A 27528-nucleotide genomic window follows, 5' to 3' on the forward strand; every position below is an offset into this window, starting at 1 on the left:
CTTGGGGATATAAACCAGAGGAGCTTCAGCCTCACAGGCAGAGCTGCCTGCATGGCAGCAGGCCACATAGGGCTGCACTGAATGTGCTGTGCTCAGCCCAGCCCCAGGCTCAGTGCCAGTCAATCTAAGCAGGGCAGTCTTGCCAAAGAGTTGGTTCCACACTGAAATGTTCTTGCAGTCCATACGTGCGTGAAAGGGATTTCCATCTCTAGTATTACATGAGCACAGTCAAAAGGAGGCACCAGGGGAAACCGGGAGCGAGCAGGAGCCAGTGCTTGTCCAGCAGATGGAAGCAGAGACCGAGGAGCACCCACAGTGCTTGACCTGGGGCAGTGGCTGGACCATGCTGACCTCCAACCCCAGCCCTGGGCAAATACCAGCAAGAGGAGCTGCCCTGGGGCAGGGAAGAGCCAGGCCAGCTGTCCTTCTTCCAGTGGAACGAGTACCCTACACAGAGGGGCTGGTGTGGACAGGCAAACCCAGTCTCCTGGGCTGGCCAGGGCTTTGCTCTGTCACATCCCCTGCTGCTCCCATCATCCACATCCACAGACACCTTCAGCCTCACAGACAGCACGCCTGGCTGCAGGAGGACAACTTGGGGGACAGCAAATGGACTGGAAGAAAACACAGCAGATATGGATTCCGAGAATTCACTGACAAACAGATCAAAATCCTGGTCACTCTGAACTACTGAGACAGAAAATGGGCGTAATGCAAAAACTGGCACGAGAGCTTCCAGGCACATAAGCTCAAGGATCAGAGAAACTCAAGGCTCTCTGGGACAGCAACTATCTTTTAACTCCAGCTCCAGTTCAACAAAGCACTAAAATCCACAAGTAATCATTAGTCCTGCACAAGAACTGAGCACAGGGACTCCAGTGAGGCCCAGCTGCATGGGTGAGGCTGCTCTGCACATTGTTAGTGCGAGACCTCTACCCCATATGGCACAGAGGGATGAGGCAACGTCAGAGAAAGAACAAGGAGCCTTCCAGCCAGGATCTGGAAGGAAACACATGAAAAAGCATCAGAAACAAAGGAAAAGGGTTTTACAGCAGACGTTGCAGGGAAGGCCACAGTGCTGGAAAGACTCTGGAGAACCCAGTAAGTTGTGATGAGCAAGCTGGGAAAAGTGGTACAAAGGAGCCAGGTGAGGAGCTGCTCTGTGCTGAGCAAGGCTGGATGAGGTCACACATCTCCACACAGCCCAGGCTCAGGTCCAGCTCACCCTGCACAGGGCTCAGCAAGCCAAATCTGCCCACTGGTCATCGCCTGCGGGGCCATGGCAGCTTCTGATGAAAACGAGCAGGGCAGCAGCTGACACCCCACATTCTGGGAGCAGGAATATCCATGGTAAGACTTCCAGCCTATCATGGGAGTGAGATTCTTTACCCAACACCACCAGCTGCCACATACCTGCTGGGCAGGACATGGCTGAGACATGCCTGCGTGCAAAAAGCTGTCCTTTTCTGCACTGCTGGGGGAAAAAATAAATCTAGAGTAAAAAAATAACACCAGCCAGATGGTAATATATTCCCTGCCAGATTTCCAAGCAGATTTCTCTACCAAGCTTAAAGCAGAGAAAGAGAGAAAGCTCCTCAAACCTGACTTAAACACTCATCTGTTCCATCAGGTGCATGGCCCCAGGTGCTGACTGGCAAAGGCACTTCACAGGTTATAGAAGATTCACCTGAAGGCACTTGTCCCATGTCACTTGGTCCCTGACAGCTGCCTGGTAGTGCTGTCAGTCACTAGGAGAAGGGTTTTACCGTAGTTCCAGCCTTGAAAAACTTTTGGGAAAACATAATAGTCCAGCCCCCACAACTGATTATTACTGAAAATTATATTACAAACATAAACAGCTCTGCTTGCTTTCCCAGTGCATTCCTGGGTGTGTGCATGGATGAATGCCCCTTACACTTCTTGCTCACACAAACACATTTCTCTCCAGCTTTGTATTCCATTGTGGGTCTCTCAGACCAAGTCCACAAGTCAAGTTTCTCTTCAAACTGAGCCCACTTGGAGCACATTTTTCCCTTGTCACCTCTCTAGGCTGGTTGGACACAATGGATCGCAAGTTCACTCCTATAAACTGTGTTCCATTGAGGAGTTCCCAAGAACAGTACTCAGCTAACCAGGAAAACTTCCACACAGGGGATTCCAGCACACATCAAAGAGCAAAACCAATGTGAGGGTTTTTGTCTCCACTGCCATTAAGACAATTTCAGGTGAAAATTGTCAGGGAATGTTGTCAGAACCAAAGGAAAAAAAGAGCTGAAGTTTCCAAGACGTCTTTCACTGCCTGAACAAAACAGGTCACTGAATGCATCTGCACTGTGCTGGCCGCTCTGAGGCATTAAAAGCTTTCATAGAGCTGTTATTTAAAACTTGGGCTTTGAGATTTCTCCCCCTCTGCCAGCTTTGTTTTGTCTCTCCAAGCAGCAGAGCTGCTCCAGGCAAAAGCTTTGCACAGCCCAAGGCACAACCCATGGATTCACATCAAAACTTGCCATCATTGAGGCCTTTGTGGACTTTCTGCCCTTCTGAACCAGATGGATCAATTTTACCCTCTTTTACTGGAGAAAACACCTATGGGGTGCCAGGAATGGCTCTGGGATCACTGGGAGTACTGAGGGACAACTGAAGGAAATTCTTGGGGCATTGAAGGAGTTTGAGAAGGCAGCTCCTTTCCTGCACAGTTCATTAACCCCTGCATTGGGAGACAACAAAAGTGCTACCACAGACCAAGAGACCAGACTTACCAATCAGCTGCAGAAATATTTCGATATATTGCCTGCAGTTTACTGTTTCCAAATTACTCACTACAGAGGACTTCTCAGTTTATGTGTTTTTCTACTTTCCTATCATGAGACAGGAAAGATTAGCCAAACTTGGGTGCTCCACTTGGTGGTACCACTGCTCTCACAGGCATCCCTCAGTGCCTGGAGCTGGGTTCAGGCAAGGCACAGAGGATATACAACAAAGCAGTTATGATCATGTGTGCTGTAAACCCAAAAGGAGATGGAGAGGGGAGAACAGGAAACCTGTGAGTGAGTGGCCAGATGCACCTCAGTCCACTCCCAAGGCTGCCTGATCTCCTCAAATCCAATTGAGTCATTTCACAGCGAAGGTGAACTCTGAGCAGGGATGTCAAGGGAGGCACCAAGGGGAGCTGCTTGGGACAAAGCTCAAAATGTTTATTTCAGCTTATGGCTTGAGTTATAACATCCATCCGTGATTTCCAGCTCCAAGAGTTCATAACTTGGCTCTGTCTCTAATGCGTCCATAATTCAAGAGCGATCCTCTCCCGTCCCCCTGCTCTTGTTAGTGTAGAGTATCAGCAAAGAATTCAGGCAGTGCAACAGGAGGAAAACACTTTTTGTTCAGCCAATTTGTGATGGTCGCTTGCAGTGACAAGAGGATGATTTCTTGGATGGGAACTAACACCTCTCTCCTGATTCCATGAACACCCTGCCTCAGCAAAAGTGCTGGAAGGTTAAGCATGACTTGCATGGCGACACATTCAGCTCTCAGCAGGTCATGATTTGGAGATCTCCAACAATCAAGCAACAATCTTCTGTTCTGCAAACTTTCTCACCCTCTCTGGAGGAGGAGCATGAAACCTTATTCATCCCTGCTAGCCTCCTCTGGGAATAGATCCTAGCACTGAGCAGCTGTTCATTAGAGAAAGTCAATGCTGTCACTGCTGTTATTCTGCAGACAATAAAGGAGCAAATTACCCATTGCAAAGCACACACCTTCAAAAATGTGGGCGCTGTGTTTGCACAGCATGTCCTACTCCCACTCCCCAGCTCTCTCCCCTTTCTTGAATAACTCACAGACCTCCTGGACTACTAGGGATAAAGCTGACAGCAACTGTGGAAGAGAAAAACATCCTCCAGACCTGCCTTTCTCCTCCCTTTACACTGCCCTGGAAATTTATCTGTAATTTATTTCTACTTCAGGACAGGATAACCAGCATGTAAAATCTCTAGGCAGGATTCTTGCCTGGTTGTATCCAAACACTAGGGAATATTTGCTTTGGGGGCAATATAAACAATGTCAGATCTCATACCTGAGCATGTTTAGCAATAGGCATTTCTTCTTTTCTAACTATTCTCATCTGAAAATGGCAAGGCACAGCTTTGCAAAGAGGAAAGCAAAAATGACTAGCATGAGGCACTTTTCATAGGTGACTAGAGAAGGTGAGTGGTGCCCTTTTAACACCATAAATCAGGCCTTCCCAAGTATCCTAAGTCAAAAATTGCTTCCTCTTATCCCCAAATGCAAGCACATATCCTTTCTGAAAATTACCATTGACTTTTTGGGGTTTTTCTCCCACCTGTGCTATATTGGTGCCTGCAGCAGTTTGGATCCAAGTTCTGTTTTCCGGTCACTGAAGGATGGGATAACTTTTGGTTACGAGATCATGGACCCAATTCTCCAAACTTTAGTTCTCTCAGAACTCCTCCTCTGCAGCCTTTGGTTCCCAAGCCTTGCAGGATCTTTCAGGTGTGTGCCTCAGCAGAAACCCCAGCACAAGCAATGCTTTGGTACTGGGACTGCAGAGGTTGTCCCAGTACACTGTGTCAGCACCAGAAATGTTCACAGAAATGTTCCTTTCCTTTCACTTCCCAGGTAGCTGTGGAGTGTCTGTGTCAGCACATGAGTCATTCAGGAAGGGAGGCAGAAAAGGAACTCAGCTTCCATTGCTCAGTGTAGTGGCATAACAAGTTATTTCTGCCCAATAATACAGATGAGCTCAATAAATCAGTTTTGTATTGTCTTTTTACCTCATGTCTTCCAAAGGTTTTGTAAGCAATTATGCATTTGTCAATGCAAACATTGAACTGAAAAGCTGAACAGGGAAGAATTTATCTCCATGTTTTGGAATGGGCAGTTTCTCTTCCTCACTAAGTTGGTGCTACAGCAGAGCAGTGACACATCCCGTCATCTTTAAAGCAGCACACAAAGGAACATGTGATTAAAACATAGTTCAATCACTTTCTTAGTGTTATTAAAAGACCTCCACATACAGCACTTGTATCTCAAAACTACAATCCTAAAATCTCCAACAAAGAAGTCAACAAACAGATCCTAAAATATATGTCCAACCTACACTTCATAAAACCTGCTCCTCTCCTGTTTGCATGTAGATGAAAAACAGAGAATTTAACAGTCTGAATACATTTCTCTGATTAAAAAAAGATGGAGAGAGATTAATTAGTTTGGATGAGGAGTGTCCATTTACAACCTGGACACACTCCTCAGACCGCCACCTGCCACAGCTTCTGGGGTCTCTCCACAGAGTGTGGCAGGAGAAGCTGCACTAGGAACAGCTTCCCATTCGGCTTGAGAAACAGCCTGTCCAATGTCTTCCCCAGTTCCACATCCTGTGTCTGGAAGCCCTGGGAGCACATGGATCCCAGTCCAGACAGGCAAAGGGGCCATCAGGCAGTACTCTTTCATTCCTCTCAACTTCTTTATACAGCTGACAGATTTCAGCTCAGAAATTAAATCCTTTAATGTACTACTAGCTCAGCCACAAGCTGACACCCTGAACTCTCTGTAACCAGAAGCCCAGGAAGAGTGGCAGGTCTCCAGGAACTGCCTTGGATTTTTAGGGGGGCTCTTGCCCCACTCCCCAAACCCTTGATCCTTCAGGCTATGGAGTTTTGTATGTCCAGGGTATGTTTAATTCTGCTGCAAAGCAGTCGGAGTGTGCTTTACCCACCACTCCAGCTCTTGTAAAGCTGTCAACATTGGCTCTCTGTTTGCGTACATGCATTTGGAACTGCTCCTCATCACGCCAAAAGGGACGGGAGCCAGCCAGACTGCACGACGAATTCCTGCTCGCTTCCCCAGAGCGCTTGGAAGCGCCTCCATTTGCACCACTCCAAGCCAGAGCCAGACAAAATAAACAGGAGGAGCTGTCCCGGCAGCCACAGCCAGGCGGCCCCACTGCAGAGAGCTCTGAGAAGTGGGGCTCTTCTGGCTTCTGCCACAGGCCAGAAGGTTGGACACCTCAGGCCTTCAGGCATCTGAATCCTCAGAAGCCTGAAGATACATCACAGAGAACTTGTGGGAGGAAGAAGCAGCAGCCCATGGAGCTGGAATGTAGCACAGGCAATAGGAAACCCCAGCTCAGGGCACAGTGGATGCTGAGACCTGACAGGAGGACTGTGTTGGAGCAGCACTGATAGTGTCACCATTTTAGATAGTAAGTACTGATTAATAGGCCTTTCTTGGCACATTTTCACAGATTTTTGCACAAACTCCTTATAAGAAAGTCACTCAGTGTACAGAGGGAGTTGAGCCTCTAGATCAGGTGAGAGGCCAACAAGGAGAAATGAAGAAAGGAGCAGAGGTACCTCAGTGTAGCAGAGAACAGCAGAGCAGCCTCCCTACCCTAACACCCAGACAGCTTTATGTTACTCAAGCTGAGCCCTTAAAGCACTGTAAGCCCCAGCCATTCCCCAGCAGCTGCCAAAAACATGGACTAGAAAAACAAGGGCTGCAAGAGGCTGCTTTGCAAAGTCACCACTGCAACAGGAACCTCCACAGTACACCAGGAACATCCCATGGCTGACATCCAGTCAGGATAATATCCCAGCTGCCCAGCAGGACCAGTCTCCCCTGGTCTCTGTCACTAAGTCACTGTGCTGCTCTGGGCACATCTCTCAGCATCTCTGGGACTCCATCTGCTCAGGGTTCACAACACAGCCATTCACAGAAGTAAAGGTGCAAAAGTAATAGCCAGAGAGCATCAGAAGACCCTTGACAAAAGCCACAGTATCCATGATTTAAATACAGACATCCATCCCCCCCCCCTCCCCCCCCCCCAAATCAGTAAACATGAAATGGTCCTGGGGACATAAGCTTGCCAGCCTTTGGGATTCAGTGGGAACATCCTCACACCTTTCTAACCATCATTACACCAGCTCTCTTTGTCATTATCCTAGGGCAGCACATCACCTTCCAGGATGATACATGAGGAAGCTCCAAGAAAAAAAAACAACTGTAAGGCTTTTCTTTTTACCTCTCGCAGAGAAATGACACAGAGACACGGTCAACAGAAGCCTGCTCTGGCTCACAAGTCACCCTGAAACTCCTCCTTACTCACCCTGCCTCAGTGACTGGAGCCATTTCACTCCAGTCACTTCCTCCTTGTGTTCGGAGGCTGATGTTTCCCAGGGGCTGACACCTATTTCATCAGATCTATTTGCAATTCAGATTTATTTGCAACATCAGATTCATTTACAATTCAGGCACATCCAGAGACAGCAGAGAGGGATGAGGCTGGAGGCCCTTGACCGTGCCAGAGGACACAACCTGCTTCCTTCTGTGGCCACGGCTCCTGCTGTGCCCCACTCCCTTTTCCAGAGCAGCATCCACTGTCCTGAGAAGCTTTGAAAAGAGGAACGTTCTGGGAAGGGATTTTGCAGTGGGGTCCCTCTGATGCCAGGTACACAGAATGCTTCCCAAAAACGATGCTGTGAACACACAACACGCTGGGAGCCCACAGTAACACAGTCTGGCAGCAAACCGAGACTGCCAACTTGGAAGGGAGAACTAAAAGCAGATGGATGCATCTGCATTCACTCAGGACAATGCAAATCTGTTTTTCTAGGAAAAGTCTGAAAGAAAAGCTGGCTTTCCATGGGGAAAGATCATCACTGATATCCACAGATTCTGTCAAAGCCCTTAGGCTGGACACTTGCTGGGTGCCACAGAGAACCCTTATCTGTCTAAGGCTACACATTAAGACAGTGTTTGGTAACACCACCGGCCCCTCCTTATCCCATCCTTCCTCTCTCTTCCTGCTCCTCATTCTTGTCTACAATCCACGTGGCATTGCCCCTTGGCTGCACCAGAAACAGAGTTGGGCAAAAACATCTCTGTTACTGAAGGCAAACTCCCGGCTGTGTTCTGAGTGATCCCTGGCATCCAAGATATCCAAGCAAGGGCTTAGAGCAGCACAGCTCTGCTCCTGACTCAGCCTCCCCTGTGACCCAGGCCCATTCCTCCTATTCCTGTTCCTTAGCACCCTCCAGGCCTGTAGGTACTGGTGGGTCTTAGAGACAGAGACAAGGTTGCTCCGTATGTCTATCCCACGACAAAAGTAATGGGATTAGACACCACCATGAGCTTTGCTATGCCTTCAGACCCTTCCAACATACTCCAGCTGCTGGACGTTGTCAGTGCCGGAGGGTACTGCCAGCCCTCAGCCTCAGCAGCTGTAACACCAATGATTAATAATTAACAAGTGTCATCAGGAGCCCAACCACATCAACCTTCCTGTCTGCAGCCCACTGCAAGCTGCTGACCTAATTATAGTCTCTACTCCTAGCTGCCTTCAGCCTCCCCATGAAGGCACAGCCTGTCCCACACTCTCTGGGACAGGCCAGGTGTGATCCCTGTAGTGCAGATGTGCTGATGCACCATAGGATTGCACCACCACCAAGGGACTCTGAGAAGAACTGAATGAAGCCTACTGCTTAAACCCTGCTTCAGTCTGAGCCTTACCGAACACCAGCAGACACTTATTTCAGGAAGCCTCAAAAATGCAGCAGACCTGAATTAGTAAGAGATGCATGTGGAGAACACCAGAGGACCACAAACCACAAACCTGAATCCAGACATCCCTAGTCTTCAGGAGCTGGAGGCACAGTAACACACGAGCCTGGCCACATCTGACAGCTCTAAACATCATGCACAGCTACCCTGCATGTGGATTAGACCAGTTTCCCCTCAGGACCTGGAAACAGCTCACCTATTCCCAGCCGTACATCCCTTGTTCTGCTCTATTATCCTTGACACCTCTGTTGCCACTCACTTTGGTGCCATCCCCGGGCTTAGCTGTTGTGCTTAATGGGAGGTGAGGGCTCTGCATTTTGTATCAAACCCTCTGTCACTGTAGGCTGCTGGAGCTGTCAGAAGTGTGGCATATCAGAGCCCCATGGAACTTCACAGACAGCTGAGCTGGAACTCCCCTTGGGCTCCCAGAGTAAGCTGCTGACACTGGAGCTACGAGCAGTTTTCCCTCGGCAACGTGAGGGGTGTGGATGCATGTTGGTCCTGTAGGAACCCCAGCCAAGAAGAGCTGTGTGTCTGGATGGGTGCCTGACGTCTGCACCAGACCTTCACAAGTTTCATCCAATATCTATGGGCTGAATCCTGTTCCACGCGTGCTTCAAACCCACCAGCGTTGCCAGGCTCAGTAAAAGGGAGATGGAGTTAAAGTTTACAGCTTGTTAGGCAGAAGGTCACTTCTAGCTTTAAAGATCTATTTATTAAGCATGAAATGTTGTGTATCTCCTCCTTGATCTTGCCATCCTCTGAATTCACACTTACCATGGCTTGCTTAGCACCTTCTGCCACAGGCAGGAGCAACAGCATTTCACAGAATCCATCACATGCATTATGCAAACAGCTTCAGATACCTGCTTCCCAGGAAACCAGAGCTGTGAAACACTTGTAAACAGAGTCCTCATGGCTGAGCTTTTGGGATGTCAAGTGGAGAGCAGTTCCCTGCTTAACTGCTGGTGATGTGAGAGACCAGAGGGCAAAGAAAAACGGGATGCTAAAAGGAGAGAGGGGAAAGTGACAGTTCTGTGTCCAGTACAGGAGGCACACGGAATAGGAACATGGCATTTGCAGGCCAGAACTGTCTCCTTCTCCAGAGGTGGTGCATCACTTGCTGGTTACACCAACAACTCACAGCAAAAATGCAAAAAAAAAAAAAAAAAAAAAAAAAAAAAAAAACAACAAAACAACAAAACAAAAAAAAAAGCCCCACAATTTCTCTCCCTACATGTTCCAATGACTCTTGCCTCCCAGAAGAAGCATGCCATGCCCATACACAGCTGTGGATAGCTTTGCCCTCACAACCCCACAGGGCCCTGCTGCCCCTGCAATGGGTTCCTGCCAGGGGAAGACCACCCCAGTCCAGGTGGGACCATCCCTCTAACACTGCCCTTCTCCATTGATGGCAGCACACATGGGATCAACACCCAACTGAGGTCAAGGAGGTCAGCCCAGAGCAGCACTGACCCAAATCCAAAGTTCCCTGTCCCCTGGCCGCCCAGTACCTGTGTTGGAAGCTGCAAGGGGAGCAGAGCACGTGGCCAGGGCTCAGGCTGAGCGCCAAGCCAGCATCCAGCACGTCATTCACACATGCAGGGACTGAAAATCCACTTGTGGTAACAGCACGTCTGTTTCTGCAAGGTGGTGGCCAACTGCGACTGTTGCTCACTTCATCACCACCTTCCCCTCCATCCCTAAAGCTCATCCCAGTCAAGAGCTGTATTTTCCCACAGCCCTTTGGAGCAGGAATCACCCCTGTCCCAGGCTCTCCCTTGTACCTGCAAGGCACTACAATACAAACACTAAAAGAACAAAAAACCTGAAGGTGCTTCAGCTGCCTCCAAGCTCTGTCCCTGTTATCACATTCATACAAATATTTGGCTGAAAAATCACTTTCCTGGGACACTGCTGCAGCAAGCCGCTACAACTGTCAGCGTAAATGATGTTCTGCCAATGGCAACCTCGCAGTGTCATCTCTAATAACACGGCACTAAATCCCAGCTTGTGGGGGATGTGCTTAGCTGCTGGGAGACCCCTCCTGTGGCTTGCTCAGCCCAGACCTCCACCCATCACCCTGCTCTGTTCTCCAGTTCCTGCATTATTGCAGCACAGTGAGATTCTGATTCTTGCCAGCCTGCTTTGAGGCAAAGGTTTTTCCCATACATGTTACAGCAGTCACGGCCACCTCACATGCACAGACCAGGAACAGGGTGCAGAGGGCACAAGGAAGAGGAATCTCACACCCACACTGAGATACATGTCCACACCTCTCTCTGTATGTGCCCCTCCACGACCTCCAGCACCAAATGCCCATAATCACTTTCCAGACTGACCCATCCCTTCCAAAGAGCAACTCCAATGTTATTTATTACATTATCCCTATTTACAGAAATTAAAACTTTGAGGAACTGATTCTCCTCAGCAGCCCAACAACAGAGAGGGAGAGAGAACCCAGGAGTCCTGGCTCCCAGGACTGTGCTTTGACAATTCTTCTGCAATACCCACTAAATATGAAAAGACACAAACACTGAGATCTACGCGAAGGAGCTCTGGGGTCAGGATCTCAAACTTGTTTCTCCCACCCCAGTGGAAGAAAACTCTATTTTATTCTAAAATTGCCAAGATGTCTAACTTTCTTTAGGTCACTTAGGGGACACCACACTGCTTATACATAGTCAAAGGGATTAAAAAATAAGGAGGAACGTAAACTTTTTCAAGATTGCCAATGCTTTGCAAGTAAAACTAATAGGATGAATTACAGGGAAGTGAAATTTGGGTTAGCTGTGGAGAAGAGATATCCCAGCATTCATTCAATGGGGAAGATGCAGTGGAAATTAGGGGGAGCCACACTCCTTGTGACATTTAAAAACAGAATAGATCAAATCCTTGCAAAAGTTTACTGTTCTTGCAGCAGCACAGCTTCTGACTGCTATTTGTGCTACATTGTGCCAGTTGAGGGGCAAACACACAGCAAGAGGGAGTCCCTATTCCCATGAAAACACACAAAGAGCAAGCAGGCGCATGACATGGAGAGGGAAAGCGAAGTGACAGGCAAAGTGACCTGCTGAGACCACACGTCATGTTCCCCAAGCCCTTCTGCTACCCTTCTTTAAGAGCTGCTTTATGAAGCATGGCAACGTGCCCATGTATATGTCAAGAACCTGGGAACATGACCAGGACACATAAGGAATTAGTTCTCTATCTACAAGTTCAGGGTAGGGCTCCAGAGCCTGCTCCCAGAAGAAGAAGCGACAAGAAACAAGACACAGCTGACCCCAAGGAAAGGCAGCACGCACAGCTGGAGCCTAGGAAAAGCATCCCACAGCCAGCTCCTAATGACCTTTTTGGCAGAGAGAGCCGCAGTGTTCATTCATCACCTGTCCAGGTGAGGGCTGAAGGGACAGTGCTGCCAGATGTGTTTGGCACTCCGTCCGCTGGGGAGCAGCGGAGATCCAATGGGAAAATCCAAACTACCCCTATTTCAGCAGCAGGCTCTGTTTCAGGGCTGCGTGACTGTATCCTGCTGTCCCGTCTGCTCTTTTCCCTTCCAGCTCCAAATGCCACTTCCCCAGGGAAGGCCTGGAAATTTGCACCATGAAGTCTGCACAGCCAAAACATCTGCAGCCCCGCTGCTCCCTGCCCTGCCTGGGATGGCCAGCATGTGCTCAGCCACAGACACACAGCACAGCTGGAATTCCCCCCAGGATGGGGAAGTCACACTGTCCAGGGAAACAACACTTCTGGGGTTTTTAGGTCGTGCAGATATGACAGAAAGGGGGTCACATTAATCGTTTGTTTTACTTGGAAAAGGCCTTTAATAAGGGAGATGGAACTATTCCCAGCCATGGTATCAGGAACAGGGGAGAAAGGGGGGAGGAACAGGACAACTGGGCAGAAGAGCTATAGGGAAACAGATTCTTCTGCTATGCACAGCCCATTCAAATCCAGCCCTGTCTGGAAGGCAGAGGCATGAACATGAAAAGTTCCCAGGCCTGATCCTTGGAAGCATTTGCATTATCACCAGCAAGACCCCAAAATCTGCCAGGAGCACAGCCTCTACCATCATAACACAGCACTGCCAGTGGGACAGTGGGTAAGGAGACACGAGGTCCCACTGCACAAATCTTTTCTAGGGGTCCTGGAAGTACAGTGGGACTGAAAAGCTGGACTGTCACCTTATCTTGGCACAAAGGAGTCCCTAGCCAGGAGCAGGGAGGGAAGAAGCAGTTTAGTTGCTTCTGTCTGCAGACACATAGGAGTTTGGTCCCTGAAATTTCCAAATAAGCAACAATAAATAACTGTATTTCAGACTATTCTTCTTTTGTTGTCTGTTTTTCAGTTTGTTTTGGTTTTTTTTTTCCTAGAATTCTTTGTTTTGGTTTAGTTTGGTTTTATTTCTCATAATTAGGAAAGGATTTCTGCCTGACCAGTTCACGTCAACTATTATCAGCTGCTTCTGAACAGGGAGGAAAAGACTCCTCAAGCCAGTCCAGGCATCAAAAAATGTGCCCTGATGGTGAAGTGCTGAAACAAAAAAGGATCAATACCATGCCAGTCACTCGTGGAGGAGTTTGCAGCCTGCACAGGTCACTGCAGTTTCCCATCTGTCTCAGAGATATTCTCCCCAATTATAAAAAACCCCAGAGATTTAACAGGCATGTTTTTCATCACTATCAGCTCAATCTGGTGAAAAACTCAACCTCACATATTTGTTTTAGCAGCCAGCGGGTGGTGTGGTGCTGCAGAAGAGAGATTTGGGTGAGAACTCCAGGCAGAAATCTGCTCAGGCCGGCTGGTGCTCCAGAAGGAACTCTTCCCATTTAACCTCTTCCAGTGCCTCCATTTGCAAAGCAGATTAAACATTGCAGAGCTACAAGATGCAATTATGCAGAATCAGTTATGATGCCAAGGACATCAAATTCACCTTTGCAGCTTGATCGATATTAGCTATCAATAGCACACCAGACCCAACATGGGAGCTGTCTCTGGAGCGTGGAACTGCCCATAGGAAGCGCTCCCCTCGGCTCCGTGCTTCATTAAACACACAGAGGATCTGGCAGGGGCTGGCAATTATATACAGAGCATTCAACCACTCACGAATTCTCTGCAGATTCCACCCAGATTACCTCCACGACATAATCCATTGATCAGAGGTGTGTTCTCAGGCTCCACAGTTAATTACACTCCCTGCTGATGGATGAACAGCAAAACCATCGCTGGGAAAATACATCGGGAGCAGAATGTCAAGCAACGCAATCCTAAACAAAGACGAAAGGGTCTGGGAAGGATTTCAGAGCTTTCAAGGTTAAAGCTCCCTGCAAGATACACTGGGGTCAGCACAAACAGGAGACAGATGTGGCAGGGGGTCCTGAGAGAATGGACAGCTCAGCCAGACTCCCAGCCCTGGTGAGTTTGTCCACTTGCAGGACAGGGATTATACAAAGCTGGGGAGGCAGCCAGGCGTGCTGGGAAGGATGCTGGAGTCTGGAGACCCCCACTGCACTTATGCTCTCAGCTACATTCTCATGTCCAGACCTGCCCACTGCACTCTTGGCTTACAAAGGAAAATGCACTCAGAGGCTGAGGCCCAGATCAGGAAGCATAAGACAGCTCACACCCAAAGCCTTGCTCCAAAGGCCTGTATCACCAGGATAAATCCCAGCTGGTGATCTCTGGAGCTCAGCAGAGCACCACCAATATGGACTCAGAACACAAGTCAGATATCACTGTGCTCAACCCCTTCTGGACTGTGCCAGGCAACCTGGGGTAGGCACAGTCCTGCCAGATACTCCAGTCTCCAGCTAGTTCTCTTGCTTGCTTGGGAAGCACATTTGTCTGTACATGCCAAACCTTGCCTGTCTTGCCATCCAAGGCCGCTGCAGAGAACACCACCAACAATGCTGCTGTCCCCAAGGAGCAAACAGGGTGCCTCATCCCTTCTAACAACTCCAGAGCACAAAGGAGTCCTCCCAACTCAGCCTCCTTATCCCATCACAGCGAAGAGAAATCTTTCATAAACACCTTCTCTGCAAGTTTTAACCAAAGCTGGCCACGTGCAGAGCCACACCAGGAGGAGAGAAGGCCACTGGTATTTGAGCACAGCTCTCCACCACACAAGATGTTTATATGGCAGACCTGTGCCCAGCCCAAGAGGCTGCTGCCAGCACCTCACCTTTCACCACGCTGAGGGTGGCATCACTGCTGTAGCGCTTTCGGGCGGTGTTGGTTGCCACGCAGTGGTAAATCCCAGCATCGCTCTCCTGCACATCCACGATTTGGAGGACACCATTGGGAAGAGTTATAAACCTGAGTGACCAAAAGGAAGAGTGTGAGACAGGCTATGCATTACCCCACCTATTCATCATCCCAAAGCCCTTTTATCCCTTTCTTTTCTCATGTGCAGGTCCTGGTAATGACAGCAGAATGGGATCAGGGAACCTCTGAGCAACCCAACTGGTGGTTCTCAAAAAGCAGCAGGTACAGACCTATCCATCACCTTGGAGTCTTCACAATGCAAAAGGTGCTTTTGGGAGACCACACTAACAGGACTTTGCTGACACAAACCAACTAGACAGTACAAACCAACTCCACACACACACGCTTCTACATACACATTTGTACATGTCCCCAGGCATACAGGTGCTTGAGCACACACTACAGCCATTTTCAGCACTTGCTTTTTGCAAAGGTTTGGTTGCCACACAAAAAACACATTGCAAAGAAGTCTGAACATCATCTTTTTCTTGCTGCACCTCAGGGTGCAGCAAGGGGGACCAATTGATACACAGCTGCACCTTCATGGGCCAAAGCAGCCACGACACAGCCACCTGAACCTGCACCATTTCTGGGTTGTAGTGATTCCTTTCCTTCTTCCACAAGTTTCTGGCTTTTGCAAGGTGACAAACTCACAGCTGGGCATTCAGTATCCCCTGATTTGCCCATGGGATGCTACTGGGAAACACTTCCACGGAATGAAATGGCTACACTGCTCACACATGAACACAATCCTTGCTGCATTACACTGAACAAAGCACATGATTAGCAATTAGCATAAAAGTAGGAGCAGGCTGTCAGTATCTCCATTTTCTGCCTGGATTCCTAGATGGCAGCCTCTTTGTTCTTGAACGAAAGGCGCAAAGCCTACGTGATCCTTTTTAATTATATATGAGATCCATTTTTAATTGCAAGCCTCTATAAACAGAGCTGCTGAGGTTTGACAGGCAGCTCTGGGTTATCAGTCTTCATTATGAAGAGGACACATTCAAAGGCAATTGCTAAGGGGAGGGATAGCAGCTATTCCACAGGAACAGCACAAAGACAAGTTATAACCATTAATGCCAGTCCCGCCATCCACAAAGATCACAGTAAGTCAAACTGTGGTTCTCCAGGTGCTGAGACTGCTGGAGTGCCACGAACGAGGATCATGGAGCCAGGAAGACTTTAACGGATCACTCATCCTGTGTTCAAGCCATGGTCATCAACAGCATGCCTGCTCCTGCAAACATTTATCCTAAATCTGCACTCATGGAAACACCTCCCTTGCCCCAAGCGGTCTGTTCCAGAGACAAATATCCCTGCTGTGACTCTTGCATCGATCCTGGACCGCAGCTACTGCAGTTGAGCTCATCATGTCTTGTCCTCTTCACAGCTGATGAAGAAAGAAGAGCTACCAGAGCTCCTCCAGTGACCATTCTGTCTCCACTGGAACAATCCTACAGCCTGATTCACAGACACAGACTGGCTGAAGCTTCCCACGTACACAAACACATGGCTTTACATACCTAAAGCCATGTTCCTGCTACTTACAAAGAGATTTTGCTCAGAATCAAGCTCCAAAAGACCTCAGAGGAGGTGGCACACAAAAGCCCTCATCAGGATGCCTCATCAGAACTCAGGAGAAAGATGACAAATATTTGCATCCTCTCAGCTCCGCGGAGGGAAAGCCTCCCACTGGGATAATATTTATTTTTGTCGTGCATCTGCTATTTGAGTCTGTAATTAATATCAACATATTTCAAACACCAGGCAAGGCATCTCCCAGCCACAAAAAGATGCATCAGTGATGTATCACAGATTCACTGGGGCTGGGATGGACCTCTGGTCTGTGGCTTTTGTCCTCTCAGAGCAGGGTCACTAGACCAGGGCGTTCAGGACGCAGCTTCTCTTGAGGGCACAAAACAAACCACTGTGTCTCAAAAGAGAGCAGGAGCTGGAAAAAAGGGGGTTGAGTGGGGAAACTTCATCAAAAGAGCTTGAGACAGTCCCTTCAGCACCACCGGTGGAGATCTACTCAGTGCAGTACATCCTGTTGAGAAAACATGGCAGCAGCGAGGACCGCTCTGCTGGGGAAGCAAGGAGGGAAGAAAAGTAGAATTTCTCTATCCACCATTTCTCCCAGCTGCTCACAAAGCCTCCAGCTCTTCAGGGTCCCAGCAGCCCTGAACTAGAAGCCTTCATGCAGCCTTCAAGGGCATTTGCTCCATCCCCAGGCTCCCTACAAGGAAATTTGCCTGATGACTCAGAGCAGACAGTTGGCAGAGCTTTTCTTCCACACAAAGGGCAAATCTTCTTGTCTGCTCACCTTCACCAAGGATTAAGCAGGAAACAAAACCTAAAGGACAGACAGACAAAGGCCCTGGAAGCAACAGAAGCGCTGGAACCTTGGCACTCCCACGAGTTTTGCTGTTGATAGCTGCACTGTCAGGACCTCAGAGAAGACTGCCTCGACGGGGGCAAAAGGCAAACCCCCCTGGATTACACTGAAGGACAGCACACTCAGAGCAGGGCCAACTACCACAGCCTCAAAGGCAGCAAGAAGAACAGGGCACACCCACGGAGCTTTTCCCCTCCCTGAGAGCACTGAGGGGCTCAGGGCTGCTCACCAGGGCAGTGTTCAAGAACTGAAATCAAGAGCCACTGCCTCGTGTCCAAACCCTGCAACCCTACAGCTCAGAGGATATTCCAGCATTAACAGCTCTATCCCCTTTCTTACCTTCTCCCCAGTAAATTGCCAGTACACCCTCCCTGCAGCCTTTTGAAGGTGCCTAGGACAGCCCAAAGCACCAGTCCCGAGCACAGTGAGGAATCTGCAGCCCTGTTGTAGGCTCAGTTTGGAAACCATTTTGCTCACAGCTCCAGAGTCCTGTACATGAACATGAGACACATCAAGGCACTCCTGATACAGCACAGAAATAAATGCTACACACAGATAAAACCCTCACTTAGCCAAAATGTGGAAAAATGACCGCAGAGCACGTGGTCTGTAGGTTATGGATTTGCTGTGAAGACGTCCAAAGACCTCCAGTTCCCAGCAAGAGCTCATCTTGTCTCTAGAGAAAATAAACAGCAATTTGGAACCTGATGTGAAACTCAGCCGGCACCTAAATCACAGATTATGCCAAGAGATGTTGCACACACCTCAAAGCAACTGCAATCTAGAGAAATCCTGTGAGCAACCTTTCAGCAGCTGCTGCAGATTTAAGACTGTATTTATTCAGTGTAGTCCAGAGCCAGAACTGCAAAATACTCTGTGCCTTACTCACACATGGAATTTAGATTTTTGTACTGAAGAGGGACAGGAAAGGTATTCTAAAAATACCAATCAGCACTTTGGTACCCTTTGGGTGGTTTAAGTACTTCTTTAAGCTTAGCTTTCAGTACCTTTGAGGTGGCACCATTCTAGAACCTGCACCCAGGGGCAAAGACTGAAAAGAGTACCCAAAGCTAAGAACAACAAAGAAAAGCAGAGGGGAAAGAGGAAAAAGGAGGGGAAAAGAGGGGGGAAAGGAAAAAAAGAGGGGGGAAAAGGGAAAGCAAGGAAAGGGAAAAGCAATGTGAGTTCCACACAATTATTCTAGCCTTCTTAAATCACAAACACTGATGTTAGTAACATTACTCCAAGACTGTATCTCCAGTCCCCAAGCCTGATTTTGCACACCCTCCCAAGCCCGGCTATTCTGGAATATGAAATCATCACCCTGACACCTGCCCAGCCAAAGGGCTGCATTTTCACAGGCTCATCCGAAGTGTGCACAAGAGGCAGCCCACAGTAATCAGGCCAGCCTGAGATCCTATCCTTAGGCATGATGCAGGGAGGATAATAGAAAGCTCTGGTTGGCAGCCAACATTTCCTGGAATTCACTTAATTCCTTTGAAAGCCGGTTATATTAAATCCAACAACAACTAGACAACAACAAAAAAAGCAAATCCTTCTGAAAAAGCATATTAGCTAGAACATGATTTAAAAAGCAAGATCTGCAGCCAGAGATTATGGCCTGGCTTTTACAAGGAAAACAATTTTCAGGCTGCCTGTGATGAAAGCAATCTCTGAGCAAGTAATTTCACAATATCCATCGAGCTGTCTCATTTAAAAAGCCATTGTATCTATGGCACACTTCTCCCTACAATCCCTTCTTTTTTGTTTTTTTCCTTCCTTTTTTATTAATTTTCTTTTCATTACGAAGCAACAGAGTCCTATGAACCTTTAGATGCCACACTCCAGACTCAAGGATATAAGTGGGTAGTCTTATAGAAACAGTCACTGCTGCAAAAGTATTCCTAAACATCCCCCCCACCCCACCCTCTTTTTTTCCTCTTCTGCCACTTGGATTAACTTCCCCAGGTGGGAAACAGCTCCTTCTGCAGAACAGAAGAGGAGTTTTTAAGAACTAAAGGACAATTCAGTCACTGATCCCCTGCAGAAGTGATGTCTACAGACCTCCCACTAAAACCATAACCAAAATCAAAGAAAAACCACATCATGGAGTACAGTCAGGTATGCCCAGGTCAAGAATCCTCACCCCAGGCCCCAATCCCCCAAAGAATTCTGTGTCATTTCACACAAGGGGACAAGCCAAAGCAGTCCATGCCTTGCCATGCCCCATCCCAGGCACATACAAGCCCTTGCAGAGTGCAGGTTCTGTGCTGTAATAACTGGCACAATATCAAGGGTTGTTCTTCCTTTGTGGTTTGGATATCTGGGGGAAAGATATTTTATTTAGGTGTTTATGGACTTTTTTTCCTGGGCCTCTTGAATACCTCCTCTTATATGACTTAGTTATCAGGTCCAAACCTGGTCTATCACCTCTCTTGTCATTCTACCATTTTATAGAATGACTTCCACATCCTAAATGGTCAGGTTTTGCTTTGCTCTTTTTCAAGCTGGCCCAGGAAAGCAATCTGGGAATCACCTGGATTCTGCTGGAACAGCTTCATGGTCCTTCTCCCAGGTGATGACAGGGGAGGGCAGCCCCTCGATCCGGCACTCAAACCGGGCCATGCCATTTTCTTCCACTGTCTGCGACTCCGGCTGCTGGAAAAAGCGTGATAATGCTGGGGAAAGAAGAAGGGAAGAAAAGTTAATAACTCAGTGTTTCTGCTGAGAAACGCAAACCTGTTACGACGTATGAGCTAAGAGAAAGGCTTTTCTCTCCTGAATATAGCCTGAAATGTAACTCCTCCCTTTCCTGTGCCCCTACAGACCCTCAGCAGCCCTAACAACAGTAACTGAAAGGTTTCAATGTGCAACTTTGCTTCTTGCCTCATTTTCTCCCTTAAGGCAACAGTGTGAGAGAAAGACAGGCAATTAGGTGGTTTCACCAGTTACCTTCCTAAATTGCTTCCTTGTCTGTTCACTCGCTCCATTTGGGAAGGACACAGAATGAGAAACAGAGGGGAAATGCCACAACCCCAGAGATGAGAGTTTCCCCCTTGCCTCACAGCATTCCTGCAGCCACAGGAAATTAAAACAAGGCAAGAGGAAGAACAAGCCGGATGTCAAGCTCCTTACACAAATCAACTGCCCACAGGCTGGCAGTGCTGGAGACCAGAGGCAGAGCCCATAAGAGTTTTGACCCACCCTCTCCTACCTGCAAAAACCAACTTCATCCTACTCAACCAGATGGGAGGCAGCCAAGGGGATCCAGACACCTTGCTAAGAGGAGGATGGATTTCATACATGCCAGGACACTTGCTTGCTTTCCAACGGTCACCTCTCTCTATATGTGTCCTTCCATAGTAAAGAGGCTGAACTTGTTTTGGAGATAAAACACTAAGGTTTGGAATCACTCTTGGACTGCAATGCACAGCTGCCTCATCTTCCTCCCCTTCCACGCACACAGCAAAACCCAGCAGCAGAAATCCTCCCCCGGGGCTGTCAGCATCTGTCCTATCAACAGCATAACCGGAAGGCATCTCAGTCACACAGTGGAGTTTTGAATATTCATGCAGGCTCCTGGATGGGGGCAGAAAGCCTGTACTCTTTTCCACCAGAAAAACCGGCTTCTGCTTTATCCATCTCTATTAAACTGCCTTTGCTGTGAAACCCACCCTGCCGGACAAATCCATCTAACAATGCTGTAACACAAGTGCCAGAAACCCCAAACGTGGCACAATGAACATAAATTTCAGCCAAAAAACACACTTGAATGCTGGGCTGAGCACAGCACTGTGCTCAGAAAGACCCCAAGTGATCTCCTGGCCCTCCAGCACAACATGTGCTTGTCTCACCACCGCTTTCCAAGAACATCCATCATAGCTTTGGATTTTGCAGGGCTCCAGACTTGAAGTTTTCTTTCCATCTCTCACACACACAAACATCCATGCACACACATACATGCTTTATTGCAGTGTGAGCTTGAGAAAGTATGTACAGTTTGGAAAATGAAATGCTTTTGCATGACCCATTTTAACCCCGGCATATTCTCAGCTGTCATTAGTGTTTTTCTTTAATTTAAATAGTTATCACATGTTTCAAGCAACTCATTGCTCTCCGCAGCAGCTACAGACCAAATTCTCCCACCAGCTGTCCGCCACATTTAGTTTTCCAATTCAATACAAATGGAATGAAAAATGTTTTCCTGGAAAAATTTGAAAAATACATTAATATGTAAGACCTTAATTCAGCCAATTGCTTTAGTATTCTCAAATACACACTGCAGACCACTTTAACACAGTAATTTCTACAGATTACAAAACCTTTTAAGTTCACGTTAATAAAACTTGCTGAACCCAAGAGTTTAAAAGAAAATCCATCAAATGCCAGTGCATATTCAGGATGGCACCATCAAAACAATGTTCTCCTGGCAGCAGATATCCTTAATCCTCTTTCCCATTATTCTCTTTTCATCCTACAGGTGAAAATGAGAATATTTTGGCAGGCTCTGGAGGGTCATGTACCCAGGAAGATCATGATGGGAGGCAGGAATCCTTCTGAAAAGATGAAATCTGTTGGCATTTCTGCTTCCTCCACTTCATGTTGGGTCACCTGTCTCTCTGCTGTTCATTATTAAGTGGCATCATCTTGGTGTACAAAAAGTGACAGAGCCTCCCGGGCTCCCTGGGTTACCAGGCAATAACCTATCCTGGTTATTCCTGGCTTTCACTTGCCAGACCTGGTCCTGCAAGCTTGAAATTCCCAGTTGAGAACCAAATCCTGCCCTTCACCTTAAGCCAGCCCATCTACCCACCGTGCTGGAACGGCTCAAGCAAAGAGCCAAGAAATGCACCCCTGACAGAGCCTCATTGGGATGCAGAGGAGTGTGACCAAACAGCGATCCTGATTAGTGAGTGCAGTGTCCCTCTCGCTTGGAGCAGCACACAGGAACAGCCACACTTCCCAAGACGAATCACAGCTCCTGGCAGAGCCACGACAGGCTGAGAGCTCCATGGGTGCCAGGGGTTCAACTCTGGCAATGCCCAGCAAACAGGTTTGTCACTTAGTGCCGTCTCAGAATTCCTGGGGTGGACTTCAGAGGCTGAGCAGCTCCATCATATTCCTTTTACAGCAAGAGGATAGGGATAGTGGGGATAGGGATAGGCTGGAAAAAAACACCTCTGCAAGCTCTGAAAGAAGCAGCCTGCGGCCTCCTCCATGAAGGAGAGGACAGGGAACTTCAACTGGGATCTTTTGAGCACAGAAAGCAACACCAAATCAAAGCAAGAGAAGTGAAAAGGTTTCTTTGATGCAGGACTGAACAAGACCCCTGGATGTCGGCTCTGAAAGGGTCAGGCAGAGACAGACTTGCTGGCTGGGCTCATTGCTACTCCGTAAGCATCTGCATCAGCTTGGGCCAACACCACAGCACGCTCTGATCCCCTGCGTTCCACCTGCCTCATCCCCAGGAGTACCAGGGTGGAATAGATGAGGCAGGACATGTGCAGCACCACTAGCGCAACTCAGAGCTGTGCTGCAAACAGCTGGCGCTGGGAGGAAAAAGAAGCAGGCAGGGGAGGAGAGGACTGGAGAGCAGGTCCTGCCACTCGGACACGCTGCACGGCTGTGTGTGCAGGTCACAGCGAGTGCAGGACAGGCTCCAACACACTGCGCACCCTGGGGCCACAGGATCCTTGGAGGGGCTGTTCTCTTCCCACAAACACGTTCTGATGGAAGAGGCTGCTCCAGAAGTGCTGCTAAGTGAGAGGTTTTCCCATAGAGAGGCAGCGAAAGGAGATGCTTGAGGGGAAAAGGCAAACAAAGACGACACATACTCAACATTATTTTTAACTCCTCAACTAAGGTTTAGCTTGCAAAGCCATCCTGAGCCACAAAACACCTCCCAGCCCCGTTGCACTGATTATCCTGAACACCATAATAGGCCACTCAGTAAAAATTACCTACTGCAGGTGAGGAGGTGAAGAGCATTACAGCAAATTGCCCTCAGCGACAGCCGAAGCATCAAGCTCTGCACCACCAGGAGTGGGGCAGGCAGCTCCCTCCGTGATGACATGTGAAACCCAGCTGGAGCCAAGCCGTGTGTGCCAAGGCTTTTAGCCCTGAGCCCAGGGGTGACTGCAGGACGGTGGAACACAGCACCCTCCCCCCTCTCCCAGCAGCGTGATCCGTGCAGGAGGCTGCAGGCTTGGAAAGGCTGCCAGCCAGCAACACTACACCCCAGGCAGAAAATGCAGTCTATGCAAGGAATTCAGCCTTCTGAAAGGGGCTCACTGCTCTCTCCCACAGTGCTTTGCCCCCAGACTCTCTTCGTGATCATCCTCTTTGTACCTTTTATAATTATTAGGAGGTATTTCCAAGGTGGGGGCAACTTCAGCCCCCACCGAGATCACATACACCACCCAGGCCACCCCTCTATGAATGACTCACCTCTGAACAGGCCAGGGGCGGAAGAGGAACACGCAAAGAAAGTCGCGGGAGCAATTTGCCATGGTCCCCCGGCACGGCGCAGGCAGAGCCAGCGCAGTGCTGTCTGCGGGGCCATATGGCAGCACAGGATTGCTCCTGCTCTCCACAGAAGCCAGCTCCCCACCTACCCAAAAGAGCATCTAAAGCCACATCTAAAGTCACGGATGGTACAGAGCCTGTGCATTCATGTGCAGGAGGTATTGCTGCCCAGTCTGGCTCTGCCTACAGTCCCTGGCCTTCACTCACCTATTCCCCTAATTCACAAAATAAATAGGTTAAAATCTATAAAATAAATCCTTAAAGTAAAAACAAATCCTGGTCTGACGTTCCTCAAATCCCAGACACGCAGGGCGCCACAGAGAAGAGACACTGTCCGTGTGGAGAGATGATGATGAGAGATCCTGTGTGTTGATTCCTGCTGTGGCCTGTCCCTCCAGGTGCAGAAACACTCCAAACCTCTCCCTGCTGCTCCCTGCCAGCAGCCACGTGACACTGGCCCATTCCCTTCAGGCACAGCAAACATCTTCATCTGACAGTCAAAATTACTGTAATTTTCTCCAACCTCCCTTGCACAAAATGTTTAAGCTAAATTAAAAGCTTTAACAAATCTTCATCAATGTAGTTATTAACAGGTAGAAAGCTACACCTTCCCACAACTACAGTAACGCCCCTGGTACTTCCATGTGGGAGCATGTGGGGCTCAGGAAAACCTGCAAACCCAATTCATCACCCTGAGCAGCTGCTCATTCAACAGGAGTACTCACACATGAGGCTGGGACCAGACTCATGCCTCCTCGTTTGCCATGGCCACCACTGCCACAAGGTGTGGATGGGGACCATGGCATGGGTCCCTTGGTGGCACACAGAGCGCCAGGGATCACTGGGCAGTGAGCCATATGTTTATCCAGCAAAATGCCAAGAAGCTGAACTCCTGGGCCACAGTGGAAGGATGGAAGTCATCACATTGTCACAGCCTTTACACGCCACCCAACCTCCACCACTCCCACCTTCAAAAGGCCTCCTCCAGCCTCCGGGCTCCCTGCTGCCTGGAGCATCCCCTCCCTCCACTGGGAAGCCAGCAGCCCTTACACAGAGGAGCCAGAGCTGCTCTTGGGGCTCTCAGGGGGGAGAAGTGAACTCCCACAAGCCTGAAACATGGCAGATGACACCACCAGCACCAAAGCAGTGTTGAGCAAGGCAGGTGCTATGAATCCCCAATGCTCCTACTTGCTACTGCAAGACTCAGTGGCACACAGAGAGCCCCACAGCTCTGCATGGGAACCTCATCCCAGGGAAGGAAAGACCCTGCAGGTCAGAAGGACAAGCTCAGGGCAGGAATAACACATCCCACCTGCTGAACAGGTTTTCTTCTACTGCCCCATCCTGATCAGCAGTCCCCAGGGCAATCAGCACAAAGAGTAAGTCCATCCACTCCATCCAGCTTTGGACAGACTGTGTTGAGTGGCAGGGGAAAAAACCCAAGGCTTTAAAATCCTCACTTGCTTCTGCTGAATGCTAATGGAGCAAGCACTTTTGCCCAACCCTCGGAACAAATCGAAGCAAGAGATGCATTTCATTAATCAATTCCCTTGCTGCTCCCCGCTCAGAAATGGGTATATTATGTCAGGTGCATGTGTGTGCCATGGAAGCAGCATTTTCCCCGTGAAGATGGTAATAAAAGGAGACATATGAGTACACACAGGAAAAGAGTTCACTTGAAATTTCCTGTTTCTGGGAGAAACACAGAAGGGGATGGAGAGAGGCATCACCCATGTATGCCTCTCTGGAAAAATCCAGGAGGAGGGAAGGGCAATTTAAGTCAGCCTCCCCGTTTTGAGATGTCTCCACTGTTTTAACTTGTAAGACATCAAACAATAAACCCAGGACCATAAAAGAGACACAGTCCATTGCCACTGTGTAAGAGACACAGCACAAACTTCAACATAAGTCACCCCTAAAAGGGAATAAATATATCCTAACTCAGGCTGTCTGGCACTGAGGCAGAAGCAGCTAAATAAATCCAGCTGGACTAATGACAGCTTTTCTACTCCAGGACTTCCACCTCCTCCAAAGCAATACCTGTGTGCAGGATGTCTGACTGCATGCTAAACATTTTCTGAGCAGAAAAGGAGGACGTGCTGCAAAGGTCAAAGATTTTCCCCTGATCCGGCAAAGCTTCACCAGCAGTTCTGGTTTTATAGCACAGTGCTTACAGACTGAAACACTCACTTGGCCAAACCTAGATGGCCCCATCTGGGGTACCAGAGCCTAAAAACATCCCATTGTAAAGGGGCTGCCAGGACATTCTCTCTGCACCTTCACCTCCCACAGCTCCCATGGTGTGCTGTGCAGCTGTTTTCAGCAACATTTACACAAGTCACTGTACTAGAGAAAAGTGTTACTGTATTTGTATTATTTTCTAGCCTCAGCTATTTGGTAGGTCAAGGAATCATTTATTTGCACTCACTTAAAATAGCCCCAGGAGTCAACCCTGAATACAAAGGAATTTTGTTCTCAAACTCTGTGTGGATATTCAGCAGTTCAGATCTTGGAGTGTCCTTCTTGATCCAAACAAAAACTGCCCTGAAGAACCCTTTCTTTCACCTCTTCCATACAAAGAGATATTCACCTCACAGGCTGTCATAGCCAGACCCCCCAACAGCCACCTCACCAAGCACGGGGTGCTGCACTCAGGGCTCTGAAGTTCTCTGCAAAAACAAGCACTATCTTTTGGAGAGAGGAGGGTCCTGTTTTTAATTCATAGTTGATGGCACTTACCTGGGGGAGTTACACAGGATGTTAACACTGGGATAACAGGAAGACACCACTGCTTATTTGTGGACTATGCCCAATCCCACCTATACACCATTATTACGGTTTTATTTCCCAGACATTTTATCTCAAGCTCCTGGGGAAGCAGATTTCTGTATAAATACCAGGAGGAAAAAGAAAGAAAATCAACAAAACCCCCAGAATACTTACTTGAAAATCTGACTGCAGCTGTTTGACTGGTGACAGTCCCTAGGGAGCTGTGAGACACACAGGAGTAATTACCCTCAGCAACAGCCCTCTCAGGATATTTACTGTCCTTTGCCACAGCCTGGGATGAGATGAAGAGCGATCCATTTGGAAGCACGTGGAGATGTTCCTGCTCCACTAATGGAAACCCATTCTTCTTCCATGTGATATTGATCACTTGCTCAGCAGGGGTCAGGTTACAGTCCAAAACCACCACCTGGTTTGGCTCCAGTATCACCTTTGCAGGACCAGCACTACAGCTCAGCTCCAGAGAACCCCCTTCCGACAGCCTCCCTGCAAAGAAAAGACAGTGTGCAGTGGGGGTTGCTTTCCTTGATGAATCACATCCCAGTTTTACACAGCGAAGGAACTGTGGCTGGAGGTACCAGGTGAAAACCAGCCCTGTTGGGTGACCAGCACTGCCCGTGACTCCTGTGCTCTGCATTCTCCATCCCCCATCCCTATGGCTGTACAACCTGCACCATTTCTGCCCCAATGGGCCCAGCAGCCACCCCTGTTGTCCACACTTGTTTCCACACTGGATTCAAGCAGAAAGCAGCTGGAAGGAGGTGAAGAGGTGGTAACAGTAAGAGCAAGCACCAAAGATGCAGTAAGGACCCCAATCTGCCACGGCTGCCCTGGCAGGCTCCCCTCTCATCTGCACATCAGAGCCTCCTCCAAGGCTCATCAACCCCCACAAGACAATTAAGTGCAAAGAAAAGTATCCAAGCCCCATGTGGCACGTCAATGCCAATGACCACAACCTAGTTAGAGCAGCTCCCCCTCTT

At 48.6% G+C, this 27528-nt stretch overlaps 1 protein-coding gene across 4 annotated transcripts in view; it reads right to left on the reverse strand.

The window, feature by feature from the left end:
- The window catches only part of IGDCC4 (immunoglobulin superfamily DCC subclass member 4), an 88821-nt gene that overhangs the window by 31416 nt on the left and 29877 nt on the right, over positions 1-27528 (reverse strand). For 2 of the 4 annotated variants that reach the window (XM_042039330.1, XM_042039331.1), the window contains exons 2-5: positions 26705-27034; positions 19773-19914; positions 17805-17912; positions 14756-14889 (exon numbers count right to left, since the gene is read on the reverse strand). In XM_042039330.1, the coding sequence (XP_041895264.1) occupies positions 14756-14889; positions 17805-17912; positions 19773-19914; positions 26705-27034 (714 nt within the window). The remainder of the gene's footprint in view (positions 1-14755; positions 14890-17804; positions 17913-19772; positions 19915-26704; positions 27035-27528) is intronic. The other 2 variants (XM_042039332.1, XM_042039333.1) reach the window with 1 other exon arrangement.

This window comes from Corvus kubaryi, unplaced genomic scaffold (genome assembly GCF_017639235.1).
Source record: "Corvus kubaryi isolate FWS band 111438036 unplaced genomic scaffold, C.kubaryi_AGA036_p1.0 37394, whole genome shotgun sequence".
In the NCBI taxonomy this organism is placed as follows: domain Eukaryota; kingdom Metazoa; phylum Chordata; class Aves; order Passeriformes; family Corvidae; genus Corvus; species Corvus kubaryi.